At 40.1% G+C, this 21,334-nt stretch overlaps 2 protein-coding genes, 1 non-coding gene and 1 pseudogene across 3 annotated transcripts; 1 reads left to right on the top strand and 3 right to left on the bottom strand.

The window, feature by feature from the left end:
• Window positions 1-378: 378 nt before the first annotated feature.
• LOC133796247 (uncharacterized) lies at window positions 379-1,395 on the bottom strand. The gene has a single exon (XM_062233721.1). The coding sequence runs from the start codon at window positions 1,393-1,395 to the stop codon at window positions 379-381; it is 1,017 nt and encodes a 338-aa protein (XP_062089705.1).
• A 6,157-nt stretch (window positions 1,396-7,552) lies between these two features.
• On the bottom strand, window positions 7,553-10,713 carry LOC133796248 (uncharacterized; annotated as a pseudogene).
• A 28-nt stretch (window positions 10,714-10,741) lies between these two features.
• On the bottom strand, window positions 10,742-12,805 carry LOC133796249 (uncharacterized). The gene is made up of 2 exons (XM_062233723.1): window positions 12,206-12,805; window positions 10,742-12,163 (listed from the first exon to the last, which is right to left on the bottom strand). Exons 1-2 carry the CDS (start codon window positions 12,803-12,805, stop codon window positions 10,742-10,744), a joined length of 2,022 nt encoding a protein of 673 aa, XP_062089707.1.
• LOC133798802 (small nucleolar RNA R71) lies at window positions 12,315-12,421 on the top strand. The gene has a single exon (XR_009876020.1). It is a non-coding gene; the product is annotated as a small nucleolar RNA R71 (small nucleolar RNA).
• Window positions 12,806-21,334: the final 8,529 nt, after the last annotated feature.

Below are 21,334 nucleotides of genomic sequence, written 5' to 3' on the forward strand. Positions count from 1 at the left end.
ATAACCATCCAGACCCGGACTCTTGATTGAACTAATGCTAAACATAGCATTCTTAACATCCTTCTTAGTAAACGGCCTTATTAAGTCCAACTACTGCTCTAATGAAAGAATATTACCAAGCCTGAAACACTCCTTGTGAATAGATCCCGAAGCCTTACTTTGACTGCCCAACACACTTCGAAAGTGATTTAACAAATGATCCACAACATCCTCATATTTGTCATTAATCTGACCATTATCAGTAACAAAAGAAGTGCTACGATTAACCTCCTTTCGCTTTTTCAAATAAGGATGAAAAAAAGCTGTATTATCATCCCCCAATCTGAGCCAATTAACTTTACTTCTCTGTCTAAGAAAGCTATCATAGTACCGAGACATCTAAACCAGGTTACCCAAAGCATTCTGTTCCTCATCTTGAAACACAGCAGAATGTGGATCCTGCTGAAGCTGTAAATGAGCATGATTATACCTGTCTTTTGCGACCTGAAACTTGTGATCAATATTACCAATCACATACTTATTAAAATGTCTCAGAACAAGTGTTAATCTCCTAAGCTTCACCATTACTCTGTCTAGCCCTTGAGCATCTACTGGTTTATTCCAATTTTGCATAACAGTAGTTTTAAACCCTTCATGATCTGCCCACATGTTAAAGAATCTAAACGGCTTAACTCCAGTGTTCACCTCAGTCAAACTCTTAATGATACAGAAACAATGATTAGAAAATATATCCCAATTAACAACAACTACCGAATCAGGAAACATATCTACCCATTCTTCATTCTTAAAAATGCGGTCTAACTTGGAGTAAATTCTTGCTCCATCATTTTGATTATTAGTCCAAGTATAATGAGAGCCCATAGACCTAAGATCATCCGCCAAACCTAAAGTTTTCCACCTTTGAGCATCTATTAATTCAACTGAAGAAACAGGACGAGCCCTAAGTCTGTCGTCAACTTCAAAAACTGAGTTAAAATCCCCTGCCAATAACCAAGGTTTAGCTGGAAAACTAAGGCATGATAAGTCTTGCCATAACTGAACTCTTTCCAGAATTGTGTTCCTACCATAAACAAATGTCACACAATACTCTCTAACTGACACTAACTCCTTAATAAAAGTATGAACATATTGGTCACTTTCTTGCAAAATTTCCACAGTCAAAAGATTACTCTTCCAAATCAATAAAATTCTACCCTCACTCTTAGTCCCTTTATAATAGGTCCAACCATCCAAATAACTACCCATCGACTCCTCCAACTTAGCTCCCCTTAATTTGGTCTCAAGGAAAGCACCCAACCCAATTTTATTAAGCCTACAGAAAGCACTAAGGGATCTTTGTTTATCCTTCTTATTCATACCTCGAACATTCCAGCTAAGAATTTGGAATTCCCCCATTTGACTTTTGCCCTGCAGTTACAATCAATTTCGAACCCTCTAACTGTATATCCTATAGAACACTATATGTATTTCTCAATTTATTCTTAGCCTTGGTAGCCAATCTCTTCCCCCCACCCATTTTCTTAGGTGTAATCCAGTCTTCCTCCATGTCTGTATCCCTGACTTCAGTATTCCTGTCCCCATCAATCTGAGCTATCTTGGAGCTTTGATCATTTAGCATATCATCCTCATCATTTCGAGCCTGAACACTTGAACTCTCCATAACACCATCATTCTGTTGAGCCATGAAACCAGATTCAGCCATTGGTTCTGAACTAGTTGTATCGATATGCACCTCAGACTTTTTGCCCATATTTTCTCCTTCACTTTTCTTTTCTTTGGGTCTCCAAACCTCCCCCTTTTTCCTATTACATAAAGCCTCAGTATGGCCAAAAACCTTACAATTCTTACATTGTGTTGGCAGCCATTCAAACTCAACAAATTGCTCCATTAATTGCCCTCTTTCATTCAAAAACTAAATAGACTTAGGAATTTCATCTGCTATGTCAATCTCCACTAAAACCCTATCAAATTGTATCATAGACCTATCCTTAGTTACCTTGTCCACAAGAATCAGTTTCCCAAGGGTACTCACCAAAGAACTCAAACATTTGGAACCCCAATATTGCAAACTCAAACCAAGTAATCTAACCCAAACAGGAACAGATTTGACTAACCTTAAGTGATCTAATTCAGTGGTCCACAGTCTCACAATGACTGGTTTCCTATCAAAGTGCAGAACCCCATTCTATAACACCAAGTCTCTAGTAACTTCATCTCTGAATTTAACAAGAGTATGGCCTGCATTTAACCTCGCAATCCTCTCGATACCTAGCTTACCCCACATTCTCTTTATGAAACCTTCAAAAACTGCAAAAGGGGGATTAGCTCCTAAAACCATACAAACCACAGCTGAGTTCCAAATAGCTGCTTCAACAACAATTTCCTCCAAATCCACCTGAGCGACTCGATGACCATTTTGAACTAAGGGCTCTTCAAATTGCAAACGGGCACCTCCTTGATTCGGCAACAAATCTTTAAATGAGGAACATTTCTCTTTGGCCTGATTTAGAAACTCATTGCTGCACTCCTCCTGCTCACTCCATTTCAATCCAGTTTCGCAAACCCCGGTCCCATTCCCATTCAGGTCTCTAGAAATCGAACCTCCAATCTCAGGGAAATCATCCATCGAATCCTTGAATATTTCCTCCATCTCACTCGAAGGATTATCACCATCGTTAGTTAACTCTTCTCCACCCAAATTATCAGTCCCTGATTCTTCCTTCCCCTTGTCTATCGTAACCGGCTTCTGGTGAGCTTTCTTGCGCCTCGCCATGGAGATGCTAGAGAGAACCCGCACGCCTGTAAAAACTACTATTGGATATTTTTTATTAGCTCAAGAATTATCCAAGGAACACTCATTTAATTGTTAGAATTGTTTGGTATAATCTTTTTGAATTTAAATTTGTTAATTGTTTGTTTGGTGATTTATTTTAATAAGTGAATAATTGTGTAACATGTTTATTTTACTATTAGTGTTACATTTTAAATAAGTGTGACAATTGATGTGATTATGTGAGATTTGGTTGAATGCACTAAGGTGCATTGTAGATAGTGATGCACCCTAGTGATTTAGTGTGTGCAAGTATATGGTAATAAGATGCACATGTGTGGATTTTCTACACATTTTATAATTGCCATTTATTTGATTTTATTGAGTAGTTTTATTTGAATGATAGAAAAATAAATATAATAAAAGAAAAGGGCAAGTAGTGTGGACGTGTAGCTATTAGTGGGGATTGATTGATTTTCTTTTTCATTATTTTTAAGGAGAATAAATTTAAATTGGATGAGGATAGTTATTTTGGGAAATCACCATTTATCTCCAATCTATTATAATAAAAGAAAAATTAAAAAAATTAAAAGAAAATAAAGGAGAAAGGAAACTTACCATTTCTTTTTGGAGAGGCTTTATGAGGGGATTAGGTTAAGAAGGGAATGAAAGTTGGGAAGAGCATTTTGTGCTTGGCTACCGTGGGATTGAAGAGAGGAAGAGAGAGAGAGAGGGTGGCGAGCTAGAGAGAGAGAAAGGAAGGGCTGCCATATTTTTTTAGAGAGAAGGAGAAGAAGAAGAGGGTTTTGAACCCTAGGTATGTTCTATCTATTAGTGTTTCATATATTTGAATTTGAATCTTCTCCTCTTCTCTAATCTAAGGTTTATTTTGTGGTTTCTTTCTTTGGATGTATGGTGTTTGGAAATCCCCTATAGGTGACAAGGTTTTCTTGCTAGAGTGTTCTTGATTCAACAATCAAGAGAGGTAATGGTTTTTCTTAGCCTATATATTAGTTTTGATGGGTTTATCTTTGAGGTTGTTTATGGTGGTGTTAATGGTTTGATTATTGTAGGTTGGTGATGAGGTGATTATGATTTGTATTTTTAAGAAATATGTTTTGTTAAAAGGGCTCATGGGAATGATTGAGGAAAATGGATTTGATGGGATTTATATGAGGATTATATTTTCTGTTTATGTTGCTATGATTATTTTAGATCATTGATTTATGTAAAATTGCAAAAATGATGATAGATGCATACTAGGCTTTATGTGAAGGTAGATGATAATTAATTTGATGTTTTATGGTGGATCTTAAATGTTTAAGCCTAGGGGTAAAAAGTCCAATCATGTTTGTTTTCTTGTATGTTTTGAAATAATGATGTTTGTAAAAAAATATGATAATATGTATATGATTTTATGTACCAATGAATCATGATATGCATAAAAGGAAAAATGATAGAAACATGGTAGGATTATTATAAAGGCATGTATGAAATATGGTGTTTATGAATTAATGCATGTTATTGTGATTGTTAGTGTTTTGTTGGATTTCATGTGTAGATTCAATGGAATAGAAAAATGTTTTTTTTATAAGATTGCATGTGAATATGTGTTAGTAATACTCTTAGAATTATTTAATAATAAGAGCATGATGAGATTTTGGACATGTATGATTTTATGTGAAATTTTTGAGATAAAGGATGAATTTCATGAGAAATTAAGCTTGCTGATTTTGTAAATAATTGGGTAAAAGTTTGATAAAAAAATGATTTGCATGCATAAGTAATGTCCTTGATGTTATGTTGATTTTATGAAATTAAAAAGGGTATTTTTAGTCACAATAAAATGAGTGGGCTATTTAATTTCATGAGTGATAAAAAAGAATAGGCCATTAAGCTCAAGATGGGTTAACTAAGGATAATATTCAACAAGGTAGTCTTGAAAGGCTCAAGCGATCCAACAAAATTGCCTAAATCCTTTCTAAATTGCTAAGCCTCCTAGGATTTCGCCTCAAGGAAATTATCGAACCAATTCTAAAAACTTGAACCTTCATGCAACCTCAACTTTTCTAAGGACTTTGGAATTTTCGAGGTTGAACTATTTTCATTGATTTGGATTTACACTTTCACTAAAGTTTGGTTAGCATAAAAGCTTTAAGTACTAAAGACTCATTTACACACAAAAGTTACCATAATACATCAATTTTTTTCTTCGTATTTTCATCATCGAGCAACCCCCAAACTTTGGCACAACACTACATTCATTGATTCCATTTAACTCTAGACTCTAGACAAATTACACTTAAACCACACATAGAAATTAAGAAAATAACATAAGGTCAAACAAAAACAACAAATCAAACACACTCCCCTCAAAACTTAGAGGAAAGAAATGTCCTCATTGCTGCCAAACACTAACAAGAAAAATGACAATAACAAAACAGAACAGAAAACAAAGAGCAAAATAAACAAAGCAAAACAACAGAAAGTGTAGTAACAAAAGGGGTCAAGAGAAACTCCCTCCCACACTAGTCGCTGGTCGCGACAGCGTCCTTGTTAGAATCAGTGCTCTCTTCGTGGTTCAGAATGTGCTCGGGGAACGGAGCCTAAGTGCGCAGGGCTTCAGGAAATTGCCTGTTTATGGCATCCTGAAGGGAGTCATCATGCATTTTAGCATATTTCCAATAGTCTTGCTGATGGGCATAGATTACGCACAGCAGGTCTATCATGTGATTGTTTGATGTACTAGCACTAGGGGCCGAACTAAAGGGGGCTGCTGCTGTAGGAGAGTGACTACTCAAGGATCTTCTGAATGCAAGCAGGACCAATGTCAGGACGGCGACTGAGACCAACAGAAGTAGTCAAGGGCACTCCTGCTGCCAAACATAAGTTAGAGATCAAGCATGGCAAGAATAAGTCTCCAGCACGTTTCTGCGAGCGCTCCCTGATTTGTTGCTCAAGAATGCGCCCCACATTGATTGTTTTGCCAGCCAACAAATAGTAAAGGAGCACAGAGCGCCAGAACGACAAGTAGGTGGTATGGGTTGTAGGCATTAAGCTGTACCGAATGAAATAAAACCAGACCGAAGCAGCAGGGTTCAAATCGCCATGCTTGCACTTATGAGCTCCTTCTGGAAGAATTTTCCACTTGCTGCCAGGGGCAGTGATGGTGTTCAGTACTTGGGATCTCAGTCCCTGGTCCTTATTATCTAAGAATTCTGAATAGTCATCTTCCACATCCTATATTCGAAACAGTTGGTTAATGGCGGCAGTGGAGAACGGGACAAGCTGTTCACGCACCATAACTGTTACTTGGTCTAATGAAATCAAATTAGCATAGAACTCGCGAACCACTTCTTCATCAGGATTAACTTGTTGTTGAAAAAAAGTTGTCCAATTTTTCTGAGCTATCACATTGGCGACATAATCCGACAAGGCTGCGACATTAGAGCTAGAAACCTGAAAACCCCTTTCACACATCAACTGTTTAGTGGAAAACAAATCATGGAAGCGTTGCTCAGCTTCATCACAATGGAATCTTATGGGCTGTCGACCCTTGGCAGCCTTGGAACCTCTAGTTTTTGGCATGTTAACAACAATGAACACAACAGAACCCCCAATAAAATATCACCACAGTGCTGTAACTCGACCAACAATGCAACAAAATTCCAATCCCAAGTTCTAATCAGTAATAAACCAGCCTATAATCTCAAGGAGACTCAACCCAAATAATCTCCTCCCAACAAAAAGTCTTCAGCAAATCATAGCATATTAGAACAGAAAATCAACATTGCAAAGTACCAAAATCCATGAAAAGTACACAAGAATTTCAGCCCAGCAGTGATTTTAATCCAAAAATTGAAGGGAGGACACCTGAAATATAGATGGCTGAACTGTGGGCGTGGATACTCGAGTGGGGCGTTGACCGTCGGGACTAGGTGCTGCATGGGTACCGTGGGTCGACTGGATGGTGGCTCGGAGGCGCTGGGTTCGTGGGTCGACGGGGGTTTGGTTGCGGGTTGACTGGGTCACTACTTGGAGGTTTGGGTCAAGGAGGTGGAAGGCGCGGCCGTGGGTTCATGGTGGCTGGTTGAGTTGGTCGGCGAGGTGGCTCAGAGGCGGAGGCAGGAGATGGCTGGGCACGGCTTGGCTGGGCTGGTTTGGCGAGGGGTTTTCTGGGTTGTGGTGGTTGGCTGATCAGGGCTGGTTGCTTGGGGTCGTGCGAGACGAAGGGTGGCTGGGCATGGCTTGGGTTGATTTGGCGATGGGTGGTGAGTACGGCCACGAGGTGCGGCTGTGGGAGGTTTCGGGTTGATGCAGGTGAGGGCTGGGGGTCGGCTAGGGTGTTGGGGGGCGGCAGCTGAGAAAGTGTTGGGGGATGGTGGCTGGGGGAAATGGTGAAACTAGGGGTTTTTTTTACTCCTTTTTTTATATATTTTTATATTTTCTTAAAAAGTCTCAGAGCTTAAAATTTCCCAGAATTTCGCCTATCTCCAATGCTGCAGCATTACTTCCAGACCCTTCAAAATCAAATGAATCGCAACCCAGCCATACATATCACCAAATACCGACCTGAAACATGTCCAAATACACTACAATTGACCCATAGAACTGCCTGAATCCTCACAGCTTCCCCATAACAAAAATGAATTCAAATCCACACCATAGACCATGAGGAGAAAAAGGTGAAAAACTAAGAACAAAAACAAAATACTATATATATAATATGTTTGCTGCTCTCCAAATATAGCTTTAAGCATAGCAGCCCGAGAACATGATTTTTCAAGGATCAACTAAGGTGAGAGAGGTCTTTCTGCAGTCAACCTCACCACCCCAATAGTGTTTCAACCTCTGTCCATTGACTTTGAATTCACCTCCTTCATTTCCTCTCAATTCCACAGCCCCATGAGGATACACCTTGGTAATAGTGAACGGCCCGGACCACCTAGATTTGAGCTTCCCAGGAAACAACTTGAGTCTAGAATTGAACAATAAAACTTGCTGCCCTTCCTCAAATGAACGGTGCTGGATATGCTTGTCATGCCACCTCTTGGTCTTTTCCTTATAAAGCTTTGCATTCTCATATGAAAACAGCCGCATTTCTTCCAACTCATCAAGTTGTAACATTCTTTTCTCTCCCGCAAGTTGCAAATCTAGATTAAGTTGTTGGAGTACCCAATAAGCTCTATGTTCAAGTTCTACCGGCAAGTGACATGCTTTTCCAAACACTAGGCGATAAGGAGACATCCCCAATGGAGTTTTAAATGCCGTTCGATAGGCCCACAAAGCATCATCCAACCTCTTTGACCAATCCTTGCGATTCGGATTTACCACCTTCTCAAGCACACCCTTTATTTCCCTATTAGACAATTCCGCTTGGCCATTGGTTTGAGGATGGTATGCCGTAGCCACCTTATGCTTCACACTATACTTAGCCAATAAACTAGCCAACACCTTATTCACAAAATGGGTTCCCTCATCACTTATGATAGCCCTTGGGGTGCCAAATCTAGTGAAAATATGCTTGTGTAAAAACCTAATGACCACCTTGGAATCATTAGTCGGATAGGCAGCGGCTTCAACCCACTTAGAAACATAATCAACAGCCACCAAGATATACAAGTTGCCATATGAAGGTGGGAAGGGGCCCATGAAATCAATGCCCCACACGTCAAACAACTCAACCTCAAGGATACTAGTACGAGGCATCTCGTTTCTCCTTGAGATGTTCTCTACCCTTTGACAACGATCGCATCTTACCACATAAGCATAAGAGTCTTTAAACAACGAAGGCCAAAATAAACCTGATTGGAGAACCTTGGCAGCAGTGCGCGCTCCCCCAAAATGACCACCACATGGAGATGCATGACAATGGAACAGAATACCCTCAAATTCATGTTCTCCTACACATCTTCTAATCATCTGATCCGCACATTGCTTATATAGAAAGGGCTCCTCCCAAAAATAAGACCTCACATCATGCAGGAATTTCTTCCCTTGTTGGCTAGTCATCTGTGGTGGCATCAGCCCACTAGCCAAATAATTCGCAAAATCAGCAAACCAAGGGAGTTCATGAAAATGGTTAACCCAAAACACTTGTTCATCGGGGAATGTTTCTTTGATGGGGACAAGAGAGTTAGAATCTTCTTCATACTCCATTCTTGATAAATGGTCAGCCACTTGGTTTTCTACCCCTTTTTCTATCTTGAATCTCAACATCAAACTCTTGAAGCAAAAGCACCCACCGAATCAATGTTGGCTTTGCATCCTTCTTGGAAATCAAATACTTTATGGCTGAGTGATCAGTGTAGACAATTACTTTAGTTCCCACAAGATAGGAGCGAAACTTGTCGAAATGAAAGACAATGGATAGTAGCTCCTTCTCAGTTACAGTGTAATTCAATTGAGCTCCTGTCAAGGTGCGGCTGGCATAATAAATAGAGTGAAACACCTTGTTCCTTCACTGCCCCATCACAGCCCCAACAACATAATTGCTATCGTCACACATCAATTCAAAGGGCAAACTCCAATCCGGTGCAATAATGATAGGGGCTGAAATTAATCTCTTTTTCAACTCTTGAAAAGCCTTCAAACATGCTCCATCAAAATGGAAAGGTGTATCCTTCTCTAAAAGATTGCAAAGTGGTTTGGAGATCTTAGAGAAGTCTTTGATGAACCTTCTGTAGAAACCGGCATGCCCAAGGAAACTCCTAATGTTCTTCATTGAATTAGGAGGTGATAGCTTCTTCGATTTTCGCCTTATCAACTTCAATCCCTTGCTTAGATACGTTATGCCCCAAGACAATACCTTCCTTAACCATAACGTGACACTTTTCCCAGTTAAGGACTAGGTTTGTCTCTTCACATCTCTTCAACACCTTAGACAAGTTACTCAGACAATCATCATAAGAATCACCGAAGACTAAAATATCATCCATGAACACCTCTAGAAATTGCTCAACCATATCAGTAAAGATTGCCATAATACATCGCTGAAATGTCGCAGGCGCATTGCATAAACCGAAGGGCATTCTTCTAAATGCGAAGGTACCATAGGGGCAAGTGAATGTAGTCTTGTGCTGATCTTCTGGGGCCACTGCTATCTGATTGTAACCAGAGTACCCATCAAGGAAACAATAGTACTCTCTCCCAGCAAGTCTATCTAGCATCTGATCAATGAAAGGAAGATGGAAATGATCCCTCCTAGTGGCCTTGTTTAACTTCCTGTAGTCCATGCAAATTCTCCATCCAGTCACTGTTCTAGTAGGAATCAACTCATTGTCTTCATTCTTCACCACTATGATCCCACCCTTCTTAGGTACACACTGCACAGGACTCACCCATGAACTGTCAGAGATAGGATAAATAATGCCAGCATCCAGCCACTTGATGATTTCTTTCTTCACTACTTCCTTCATGATAGGATTTACCCTTCTTTGCCCTTCAATAGACCCTTTTTCATTGTTTTCTAACAGAATCTTATGCATACCTAGAGAAGGACTAATACCCTTTATGTCTGCAATGGTCCACCCAATGACCTTTTTGAACTTTCTCAATACTTCGAGCAACTTTTGTTCTTGATCATGACTTAACTCCGCTGAAATAATAACAGGTAAAGTGGATGATGGACCCAAATAGGCATATCGCAAATGCGATGGCAAAACTTTCAGCTCCAACTCAGGTCGCTCTTTAATGGATGGTTTAGGAGCTTTGAACTCCCTAGACGACAAATCCAATGAATCAAATCGGTTTCTTGTTCTTAACCCTTGAGAATTAGCCTCCAACCAAGCTAAGTACTCCTCCTCATCTTCCTCAATGTGTGAATCAAACACCAGTACCCTCTCTAATGGATCACCAACATTACTCGTCACAAATTCCCTTGATGTCAAATAATCTACCACTGAAACCACTGAGCATTCCTCCACCTCATCAGGAAATCTCATAGCTTTAAAAACATTAAAAGTCACCCTTTCATCTTGGACCCTCATAGTCAGCTCCCCCTTTTGCACATCTATTAACGTTTCCTGTCGCAAGAAACAGCCTCCCCAAGATAATGGGCACCTCTCTGTCTGCCTCATAGTCTAACACAATAAAATCAGCAGGGAATATGAATTTGTCTACCCTTACCAATACATCCTCAATCTTCCCATCTTGATGAGCAAGAGATCTATCTGCTAACTGAAGAGTAACTGTAGTAGGCTTAACTTCTCCAATTCCCAATTGCTTGAAAATAGACATTGGCATCATGTTAATGCTTACACCCAAATCGCATAAGGCCATGCCACAATAAGAATTACCAATGGTGCATGGAATGGTGAAACTCCCAGGATCTCTCATCTTTGATGGCAGCTTGTTTTGCAAGAATGAGCTACACTCTTTGGTAAGAGCCACTGTCTCAAATTCCCCCAATTGTCTCTTCTTTGTAAGGATGTCTTTCATGAACTTCACATAGTTGGGCATTTGCTCAAGGGCTTCAACAAGGGGAATGCTAATATGTAGCTGCCTCAAGATGTCTAGGAACTTTTTAAATTGAGAGTCCAACTTTTTCTTTTGAAAACGCTGGGGAAATGGAGGTGGCTGCCTTGTACTCGAGCTGTCTGGGAGCTGATGCTGTGGCATTCCTGTAGCATTCTGGGCAGAGGCAGATTTTTCTACACTAGGAATTTTAGTGTCTTTTTGAATTTCCTCATTTATTTGGATTGAAGAGGGCTCACCCTCATGCCCAGAGTTGGCCTTGGAATTCTCCAACCCCTTCCCATTTCTCAAAGCGACGGCTTTACAATGTTCTTTTCTTCCATTTCTTGGATTCTCGGTGTCACTTGGTAATGTACCATGGGGTCTATTTCTAAGCTCATTAGCTAGTTGCCCAACTTGGTTTTCTAAGTTTCTCAATGATGCAGCTTGGGTTAGGATCATGGCTCCGTTCTTCACTATATACTCCTTCAACATGTTCTCAAGAGAGCTAGATTGCATTGCTTGTTGTTGTGGTGCTTGTGGGGGATAACCCGGTGGGAAACTTGGTCTTGGAGGTATAGAAGAGTTGCTAGGGCCAGCCCCTTGATTACTCCACGACAAGTTGGGATGTTGCCTCCATGATGGGTTGTAGGAATTAGAATAAGGGCTATTCCTATTTTGGTTCCCCATGTAACAAACAGCTGCTGGATTGGAAGGACAGTTGTCAAAAGTATGACCCTCACCACAATACACACAAGAAATGTTCTCCATTTGCCCAAATTGTGTCCCCATAGGTTGCCCCACTGATTGATTCATCCTCATATTTATTGTCTTGAGCATATTAGAAATAGAGGATACTTGGGCTGCCAAAGAAGTGAGGGCATCTACATCATGAATACCAGCCACCTTTCTGTCTGTAGACAATCTAGAAGTAGGCCACTGATAGTTGTTGTTGGATATCCTCTCAAGTATTTCATATGCCTCATTATAGGACTTAGCAAGAAGAGCCCCGTTCGCTGAAGCATCAACCACCATTCTAGTGTGGGCATTTAGACCATTATAAAATGTCTCCATTTGGATGCAATGAGGAATGCCACGATGAGGGAATTTGCCCAACAACTCCTTAAACCGCTCCCATGCCTCATATAAAGATTCTTCATCAAGTTGCTGAAATGAAGTAATCTGGTTGCGGAGCTTGGCATTCTTAGTGGGGGGAAAATACTTCATCAAAAACCGTTCTGCCAACTCTTGCCAAGTACTCACAGAATCAGAAGGCAAGGAGTTCAACCAAGCTCTGACTCTGTCTCTCAAGGAGTATGGGAACAACTTTAGTCTCAATGCATCCTCCGTCACTCTGGGCAGCTTGAAAGAGTCACTTACTTCAATGAACAAGCGAAGGTGAAGGTGAGGATCCTCTGTTGGCATCCTACTAAACTGACCCACAGTTTGAAGCATCTCGAACATGACTGGCTTCAATTCAAACTGGGCTGCCTGAATTTCTGGTTTGACACTGCCTGGATTGAGCTCATTAAAGAGGGGGAGAGCATATTGCCTGATAGCACGATCTCTGTCATCAGTCATAATAACTGCATTTTGCCCATTATTGGCAGCCACTCCCCCTTAAGCTACTCGATCTTGAACAACTCCTGCTATATTCACTGGTGGATCATGAGCGACTCCTGATAGATTTGCTGCCCTCTGGGAAGCTCCCTGTTGAGCCCCTTGCTCAGCATCCATAACTACTACTTCCTTTTTTTATTTTTGTATTCTTCGCCTTCTTCTAAAGGTACACTCAATTTCAAGATCAATGGGAAGTAGTTCAGGGTCTTGATTCTCGTTCATACATTGTATAAACCTGAAATTGCACGAGAATCACCCAAGTCAGTACAAAAACAGTTGAAACCAAATTGCAATATACTTAATTTCACAATAAATGACTTTATACAATCCTCGGCAACGACGTCAAAAACTTGTTGTGCAAAATAGATACTAAGTGCAAGTGTACACTGTCAACAAGTAATAAGGTGATAAGAACCCAATATCGTATCCACAAGGATTGATTTTAAGCTTAAAATTGTGAAATTAAAGTTTAGCAAAATGATTAAAAATAAAAGAACCAAACTCAAATTAAATTGGAAGTTGATTTTTTTTATATGCAATTAAAAATAACTAACAGCTGAATTTAAAGTCTAAATTAAAGGGATGCAATAGGAAAATCAGTTGATAATGAAATGGTAAGCTAGGATAATTAATTCCCCCTGTTTTGCAATTCCTGGAAGTAATGCTATGAAAATTCTGCGGCATTCCTGACAGTTTACTAATCAAGAATTCTAATCAAGTCCATAAGTTTCTGTCGAAATCAAATGGATTTAACTCTCTAATTAAATTACTTATGTCTAAGTTAATTTAATTTCGTGAATTCCTATCAAACACCAAATTGTATTAGATTATGCAAGGCAAAGATATATGTCTATACCCTCACAATATTAAAATCAAAGAACTTAATCATGCACCATTCAAGTCTTTTGTCTAATAATTAAAATCCTTTTCAGCAATCTTAATTGTTTCAATCATTTACTAAAGGTGATCAAGCAATAGTAAATGTTAAGCATGAAAATTACTTGAATGAATAAACCTTAATTAGCATTAAGCATCAATAGCAAAGTTCCACAATTGCATAACAAGGTTCCTTAATTATCCTAACTTTAAGAGAATTAGTTCATAACTTTAACCACAAAATAACCCAGCTGGTAATCATCCATAATAAAAAAAAAATGCAAGAAATAATTAAGTTCCAAGATAGAAGGGAAAGAAAAACAAGCCAAGAATAGTAAGGAGTGTCCCCCTAATAACCCTTCTCTTTTTGTCTTCTTCCTTCCAATCCTCTCTCTTCCCTTCTTTTCTCTTTTAATGGCTGCCCAAAATGGGAGTATTTCTTGCACAAGCGGCTGGGCTTCTCTTCTTCTTTCTTGCCGTGTATCCCTAATTGGAAAATATGATACCCTTTGGTCTAGGTCACTTCCTCCCCTATGGTCACGTAGGCCTCCTTTCCTTTCATTCCTTTCTTTATCTTTTTGTCCTCTTGACCATAAATGGGTCCAAGGCCAAATGAAGACCAATAAGCACTTATCTCTTTACCAAGCAGCCCAATTTAAATAATCCCCAAAGTGAGCTGGGAAGTAGTGTCCACGTGGGTCATCCAACTAGGCTGGCTGGCAGTACGTCATGCTGCTGAAATGCTGCAGCATTCCCTCCTACTGAAACAGTTTAACACCTCAATCTCTTTCCAAATGACCAAAATTCCACCACCACCTGCCACAATAAGAATTTCACACTTTAGGATATATTTTTCCAGAAAAATACTACTATATAATATTATTTCATTATATTTTAATATTTGACAAAACAAAGATAAAGACTCTACCAAACACTCTAACCCACTATTTCTTGATAAAATTACAAGTTTAAGTGCATAAAAATAACTCTAATTCCTAGAGTTATCAACATGCCCAGCTTGTCTTCAGGAGCCATAAACCTTGGCTCGCTCTCATACCAAGTTGTAACGCTCCAACTCCAGGGACCGTTACGGTGTGCCTTGTAAACAATGCTAAACTCGCTAATTGAGTCATTTGGCCAAAATCGTGTATCTAAGTATGATTAGCGGTTTAGGGATTAAAAATTTTGGTTAAGATATAACGTGTCATTAGAACGTTTATTATATACATTGGGATCCCAAAACTATAATTTAAAGGTCTATTACAAGAAAATATTTACAACAGACCCATCTAAGCGGAAAAACAGGGTTAAACCCTAGTTCCCCTTCAAACCTCGGACGTGGTGGTCGATCAGCTGCATATGTACACATCGTCACCTACGCTCTTCAACTCAAGGATGGTCCAGCTTTCTTTTGCCTTTACCTGCACCACATAGCACCCGTGAGTCGAATCCCAGCAAGAAAACTTAATATGCTCATGAACAGTTATAACATGTCATAAGATCATAAGGCACACGCCTAGCAAATATAGTCCTAGTCAAGCAAGCAATAATCCACATAATGATGGGTATCCAGGATAAGAAATCCTGCCCTCCTGAGTGGATGACTATCAAATCAATATCAATCAGATAAGTGAGTTAACACTGGCGGTTCCAGTAACCATACCGGCTAATAGCCCTAAATAAAAGAGTGATAGTGGCACAAATCACTAAGGTGGGTTCCTCTCCCTTTACAAATAAGTGATCCTTTCACTAACTTAAACAGGATAGGTGCATGATGATTAGTCACCAACATAACCTTCCTCATGACCCTAGAGTCATAACTATGGAACACTGTTCCCTAGCCATGTAACAAGCAGTCACCTAGGCCTTAGGCTCTGGCTCAGAGTAACTAGTCCTAGACTAGCCAAGCGCTTATAATTTTCATCGACCTTTAGGTCGGTCCAGCATTAATACCCCATATGAGTCATTCAATGCTATATCGATTAGATCTAATCTTCATTCGGCCTGCGTCCTTGACGCTTATGCCGTTTCTGACTCTTAGGTCAGTAAAACATGACCAGTGTTCACCCCGTTGTGAACTTGACTAGTAAATCACAGCTTCACAGATGGATCTGACACCATTGCCGATTCTAACTAATAAGTCAGTGCCATACACAAGTAAGCAATGCCACCAAACATATATCGTATGTCAAATAACCGAATACAGGGCATTTAGCATGCTTACTCGATAATTACTAGCACAACTAGGATCATGCATAAACACAGAGGCTCAAGCTCTGAACAATATCATACTCAGTATACAAAGCATGTCCTAATCACATGTTTCTCGTGAATTACATTTAAGCATCCAACATACATCAAAAATAGCCATGCATGTCACATATACACAGGGTGCAATTTTCTTACCTTTGGTCCAAGCACAGGTTACCAATATAGGAGTCACAAGCACGATCCTGATTCCAAGCCCCTAGTGAAATCCTAGCCACAACCATGATATAAAACCTCATCATAATGGGTAGATAAATAATTCCAAACCCAACCCAAGCCTCCGGAACATCGAATCCCACTCAACTAGGTAGTAGGATCGATCCCAGGCCCTCAGAGTTAAGTTCCCATCACAAAAACTCACATTTTCCATTTTTTTCCTTAAGGGCCGCCGCCCTACAAGGACCATGCTACGGCCCGCCCCCCTGGCAGAGCCTCCTCCACCTTCATCAAGCTAGGGTCGCGGCCCAACCTCGCACCAGCCACTTTTCCTCGTTTTCCCACTTTTAAAACCTTCCATAAACCTATCCAAACATCTCCAAATCCCAAAATCAAAGTTCCCAAACATCCCCATGATCCAAAACCCATAAAACCCAAGTCTCAAATCACCCAAAAACACATCAAAACACAAAATCCAATTCAAGCTTAAAAACATAAAACTTAAAACTTGAATTACCTCCAATTGAGTTGTTTCCAACTAAATCCTCCGGCTAATAAGCTTCTAATCTTTCCTGGGATTGCTATGCCTCGATCCTCGCTTGATTCCGAGTCCTAGAACTCAAGTTACCTTCGAAAATGCGATCGGGAGACGCAAAGGAAACTTAGAGGGAGAGAGAACGTACAGAACGTTCTTTTTATTCTCTTAAAAGGTTACTTCAAGCTTAAGTAGCCTCAACCATATCCTAACACCCGGGGTCCCGAAAACACCCCCGGGGACAAAATAGTCAAAACCTCCAGAATTTCCCCCTGAACTTACTAACTCCCAATTTATCACCAAATATTTATTCCCATTACCCAATAACCCGGTAATGCTCTAAATACCCCTTGACTTACTCCAAATCAAGCATATACCCCGGTGTGACTTTCCCACTAGCTTACCTCCTAGGATCGTCTTGTGCTGGGTAACCCTAGCATAACCAAATAATAATAAAGCACCAGACACATATCACATATATGCCAAATATGCTCGAAATGGCCAAAATATGAAAATCACCCAATTACTCATAAATGGGTTCACATGCATATTTAATACACCTAAACATGCATATTATCATTTAATAATAAAATAAATCAATTATGGCCCTCTCGGCCGCCTAATCAAAGTCCTAAACCTTATTAGGAAATTTGGGGCATTACAACTATCCCCTTCTTACAGAAATTTCGTCCTCGAAATTTATCTGAACAGCCCAGAATAAGAATTCCACACAATTGATTCTAGTTTCCCAGGTCATTCCTTCGACCTCACTGTTTCTATAACATACCTTAACTCAAGGTACACTTTGTTCCTCAGAACCTTATTCTTTTAGTTTCATATCTGAACTGGCTATTCCTTATAGGATAACTTAGCTTTAGTTCCCAGATTCTCATAACTCAACTCATGAGTTATTTTAACCCATGCCCACAGCATGTAAATACAAAATACACTGGTCACAACTAACAGTGCCAAAAACAAGATCGAATCAAGCCAACCTGACCAGTCCTATCTTGGACTCAACTGCCGAGATAGTCTAGGGCTTAGCTTGCCTTTAACTCCTCACCCCTTTCCATGGTGATACCTCTAAGGAAGATATAATCTTCTACATGGAACTCTATGTTCCTACTTTTCAATTCAACAAACTTTTTCTCCTTTATTCTGAGAAGTGAGCATCAAAGCTTCAATCTCTGGTAATCTCAATAGTCCCCTGAACCACCTCAGGATCCAGATATATATATTAACTCATTCATCTTATAAGATGTTCCTCCAATAGTAATTGGATAACCCTCTCTCTCTGATTTACCATCAGTTTGAGAGTAATAAACTGTACTGAATTTCATCTATATACTCATCGCCTTCTTAACCCTTCCAAAACCTGGAAGTAGCAATAGAGTCTTCATCTGATAAGATAGACCTTGAGTTCCATGAAGGCGCTCTATCTCTCTCACAAAGAGATTTGAATACTGATCAGCTGTACTATTTACTTATCCTTACTGATAAAAATGAACTCACTTGGACTACTAGTCCACAATGACTCAATGCCAACTCACGCTGATCCACAAACCTGGAAACCCCACCGCGGAACCCATCGCGATGCCATCCTATTTCCATTATAAAATACTCAATGGATATAATGGCCTCACCGATTCTTGATACTTTGGTCTGACCTGCTATCAGGCTAAGACTTTAACACGCATTCCATTACATCCCTCTCCATCTCAGGCCATCAATATAAAGCTTTCATATCTTGTTACATTCGCATGATACCTGAATGAAAAGAATAGAAGAATAACACAAGATTCATCCAGAATCTCCCAATTAATCTCAATGTCCATCGGATTCCAAATCCGACCCTTATACCACAATAAATTCATATCTGACACTGCACAACTCTTAGCTAATCCAACTAAGACTTTCCATTCAATCTTTCTTATCTATGGTTCACTTAGTCATCTTTCCTTTTTATCCTTTCCAAAATAATAATCTCAAACATAACACTGGCCACCTGGCCCACTAGAAACTCTACTCTTGTTCTGGTCAGATCCTTTAACCAACATATTGCTTAGGCAATTACTTTTCTCTGTCACTGAGATGTCATAACAACCCACTAACAGGTTTTGATCTGTAAGAAGACTAAAAACTCTTTACCAAGGCACCTGTAATATCCTTACCACCCAAAGACACTCCTGCCCCTAAGGCGTTCCTTAACCTTGGCAAATTTTCGCCGAGAAAAATACCACAATACCATCGTCCAAGACGATCACAAATTCCCATTCAAATAAACCTTTGAATGCTCTATTCATCTTACTCATAAACACTTGGCATTAAACCAATCCTCAAGACATATTCAGCACTCTCAGTGCTCTTATCCAACACAACAAAATCTTTTATATAATTTTCCCCTCTGATCTCTAACTGGTCCTAACCAGATCCAAGATCCACCTTAGAGAATTCCATCTTACTCAATAACTGAACCTTTAATTCTTACGACTCCGCTGAGCCATTCAAAACAGTGCTTACATCTAATTCCATCCCTGGCACTGATCCAATCACCTTTCTAGTCTCCTTCCATATAAAAGAACCCTGGAAAATCCCCTGGAAACACATCCAGGAACTCACAGACTAGTCCAGTCTGTCTTGATCTCACTGGCACAACCTAGTGGTATCCACCTCACTAGCTAAGAGTTTCACGCATCTCCCTGCAATAAAATTCCAGCTCTCACTACAGATATCATAAGCATACAGAATCTGCGATCATTGCCAACTGCCACAAGGCTTCCCACTCTCAATCTCAAGAGTTACTATACTTTCCTTGCCATTTAAAATTGCTCCATAACTACATAGCCAATCCATACCCTAGATCAAACCAAAGCCAGTCATAACCAGCTTTATCAAAATCACTGATAAGTCCTTTTTTATCGCAATTCAACTGATCCATTGGATTACCGATACAGTACCATCTTCTCATCACAACATAACCATGTGATCTGCATAGCAACTCTATACCTCTCTATATGCAACAAATAAAGGAACAGCATGGCACCAAAACCAATCAGCATAACAAAGTAATCAGAACTAGAAAACTGACCTGCCACCCCTGAGGAACTAGTCTCAGTTTCAGGCTCTGACAACCTCAGAATAAACACTCGAGTTGGAATCGAGCTGTCTATCCCCTGTTGCTCATCCTTTCTCCACATTGGGCAATCCTTCTTACGATGTCCAAACATATTACATGAGAAACATTCCCTTGCTCGACATTCTCCAAGATGATGCCTTTTGCACCGAGCGCATATTGGATATGTCTTCCGACTTTCCTTTTTACTTGCTCCAATAAGTGGAGGTACCACTATCTGAGCTCCATTCTCTCCAGCACTCTGCTGCCCAATGGGATGTCCTGCGCTCGCAACAGCAAGAGCCTTCCCTACCACCTGAGCATAGGTAAAGACTTCATGCAATGGGGCAACGTTAATGCCCTGAGCTATTCCAGGATTCAATCCCTGAACAAAATTTTCCTTCCGAACTATATCTGTGGGTACCATGTCAAAAGCAAACTTGGCCAATCCAACAAATTTATTAACATACACCGCCACTGATGCCTTTCCTTGAACGAGATTCAGAAACTCATTCATCTTAGCAGTCTTAGCTGCATCACAATAATACTTCTCGTTAAACAGCTGCCTAAATTCTTTCCAATCCATCACAGCTGTGTCTCGGGTCTGGGATATTACCTCCTACCACGTCCGGGCATCATCCCCCAATACATATGTCGCACAGATCACCCCATCGTGACCTACCATCCCCATGCTGTCAAGAATGGAACTGATCATGCCTATCCATTGCTCAGCTCTGAATGGATCTAAGCCTCCCTCGAAGACTGGAGGGTAATATTCCTGGAATCTTCCACAAAGAAATTCCCATATATTCTCAACCCTTGGCTGAGCCAAAACTGGTGCCACTCCTGGCATAGCAAAGGAAGAGGTGCTCCCCAATAAATTCTGTTGTTGCTTCAAACACCTAATCTCTTCCTCATGCCTCTGCAATCTTGATTGCAAATCTGTAAGCATCTTCTAAAAATTCATAGGAGCAGATGAAGATCTGATACCCTGGCTATAACTCCCAACCTCATTATAACCACCACCAGGCCTCATTATCTGCCTTGACTATATGCCTGCTAATTGAATCTGCAGTCAATAACTTGACCCATTAAATATGATAAGCATATCGAGAACTTTCCCCCATAGGATAAATCTTACCACACCACATTCATTAACCACTTGTAGTGCTAAAAACATGCCCATGGCATTCATACATCAATCATAATCCCTGCTCTTCCAACATTCACACCATGCCTCCAACTCCAGCATGCAAATATTACAGTTATATATTCATGGAACAGGTAATCATATAATCGCATCCATATATATATATTCATGGAGCATATAATCATATAGTCAAGAGCCAAGCTCTATCAGAATCTCATGCTCCCTAATACAATGTGCAGGTAAAGCATTTACATTCTATTTAAGCAGTTAAACACATAACTACAGAAATAGTTACCATTCCCTGAGTGAAGCTATCTTCAATGACGAGTGTACATGCCCAGCTTGTCTTCAGGAACCATAAACCTTGGCTCGCTCTCATACCAAGTTGTAATG

This window comes from Humulus lupulus, chromosome 8, assembly GCF_963169125.1.
Source record: "Humulus lupulus chromosome 8, drHumLupu1.1, whole genome shotgun sequence".
Lineage (NCBI taxonomy): Eukaryota > Viridiplantae > Streptophyta > Magnoliopsida > Rosales > Cannabaceae > Humulus > Humulus lupulus.

Bases quoted from the DNA above. Each gene is read 5' to 3' on its own strand.
- LOC133796247 (XM_062233721.1), bottom strand. From the start codon at position 1,395: ATGGGGGAATTCCAAATTCTTAGCTGGAATGTTCGAGGTATGAATAAG.
- LOC133796249 (XM_062233723.1), bottom strand. From the start codon at position 12,805: ATGACTGATGACAGAGATCGTGCTATCAGGCAATATGCTCTCCCCCTC. The intron at 12,164-12,205 runs GCATATGAAATA...AACAACTATCAG, and splicing joins TTGCTAAGTCCTATAATGAG to TGGCCTACTTCTAGATTGTC.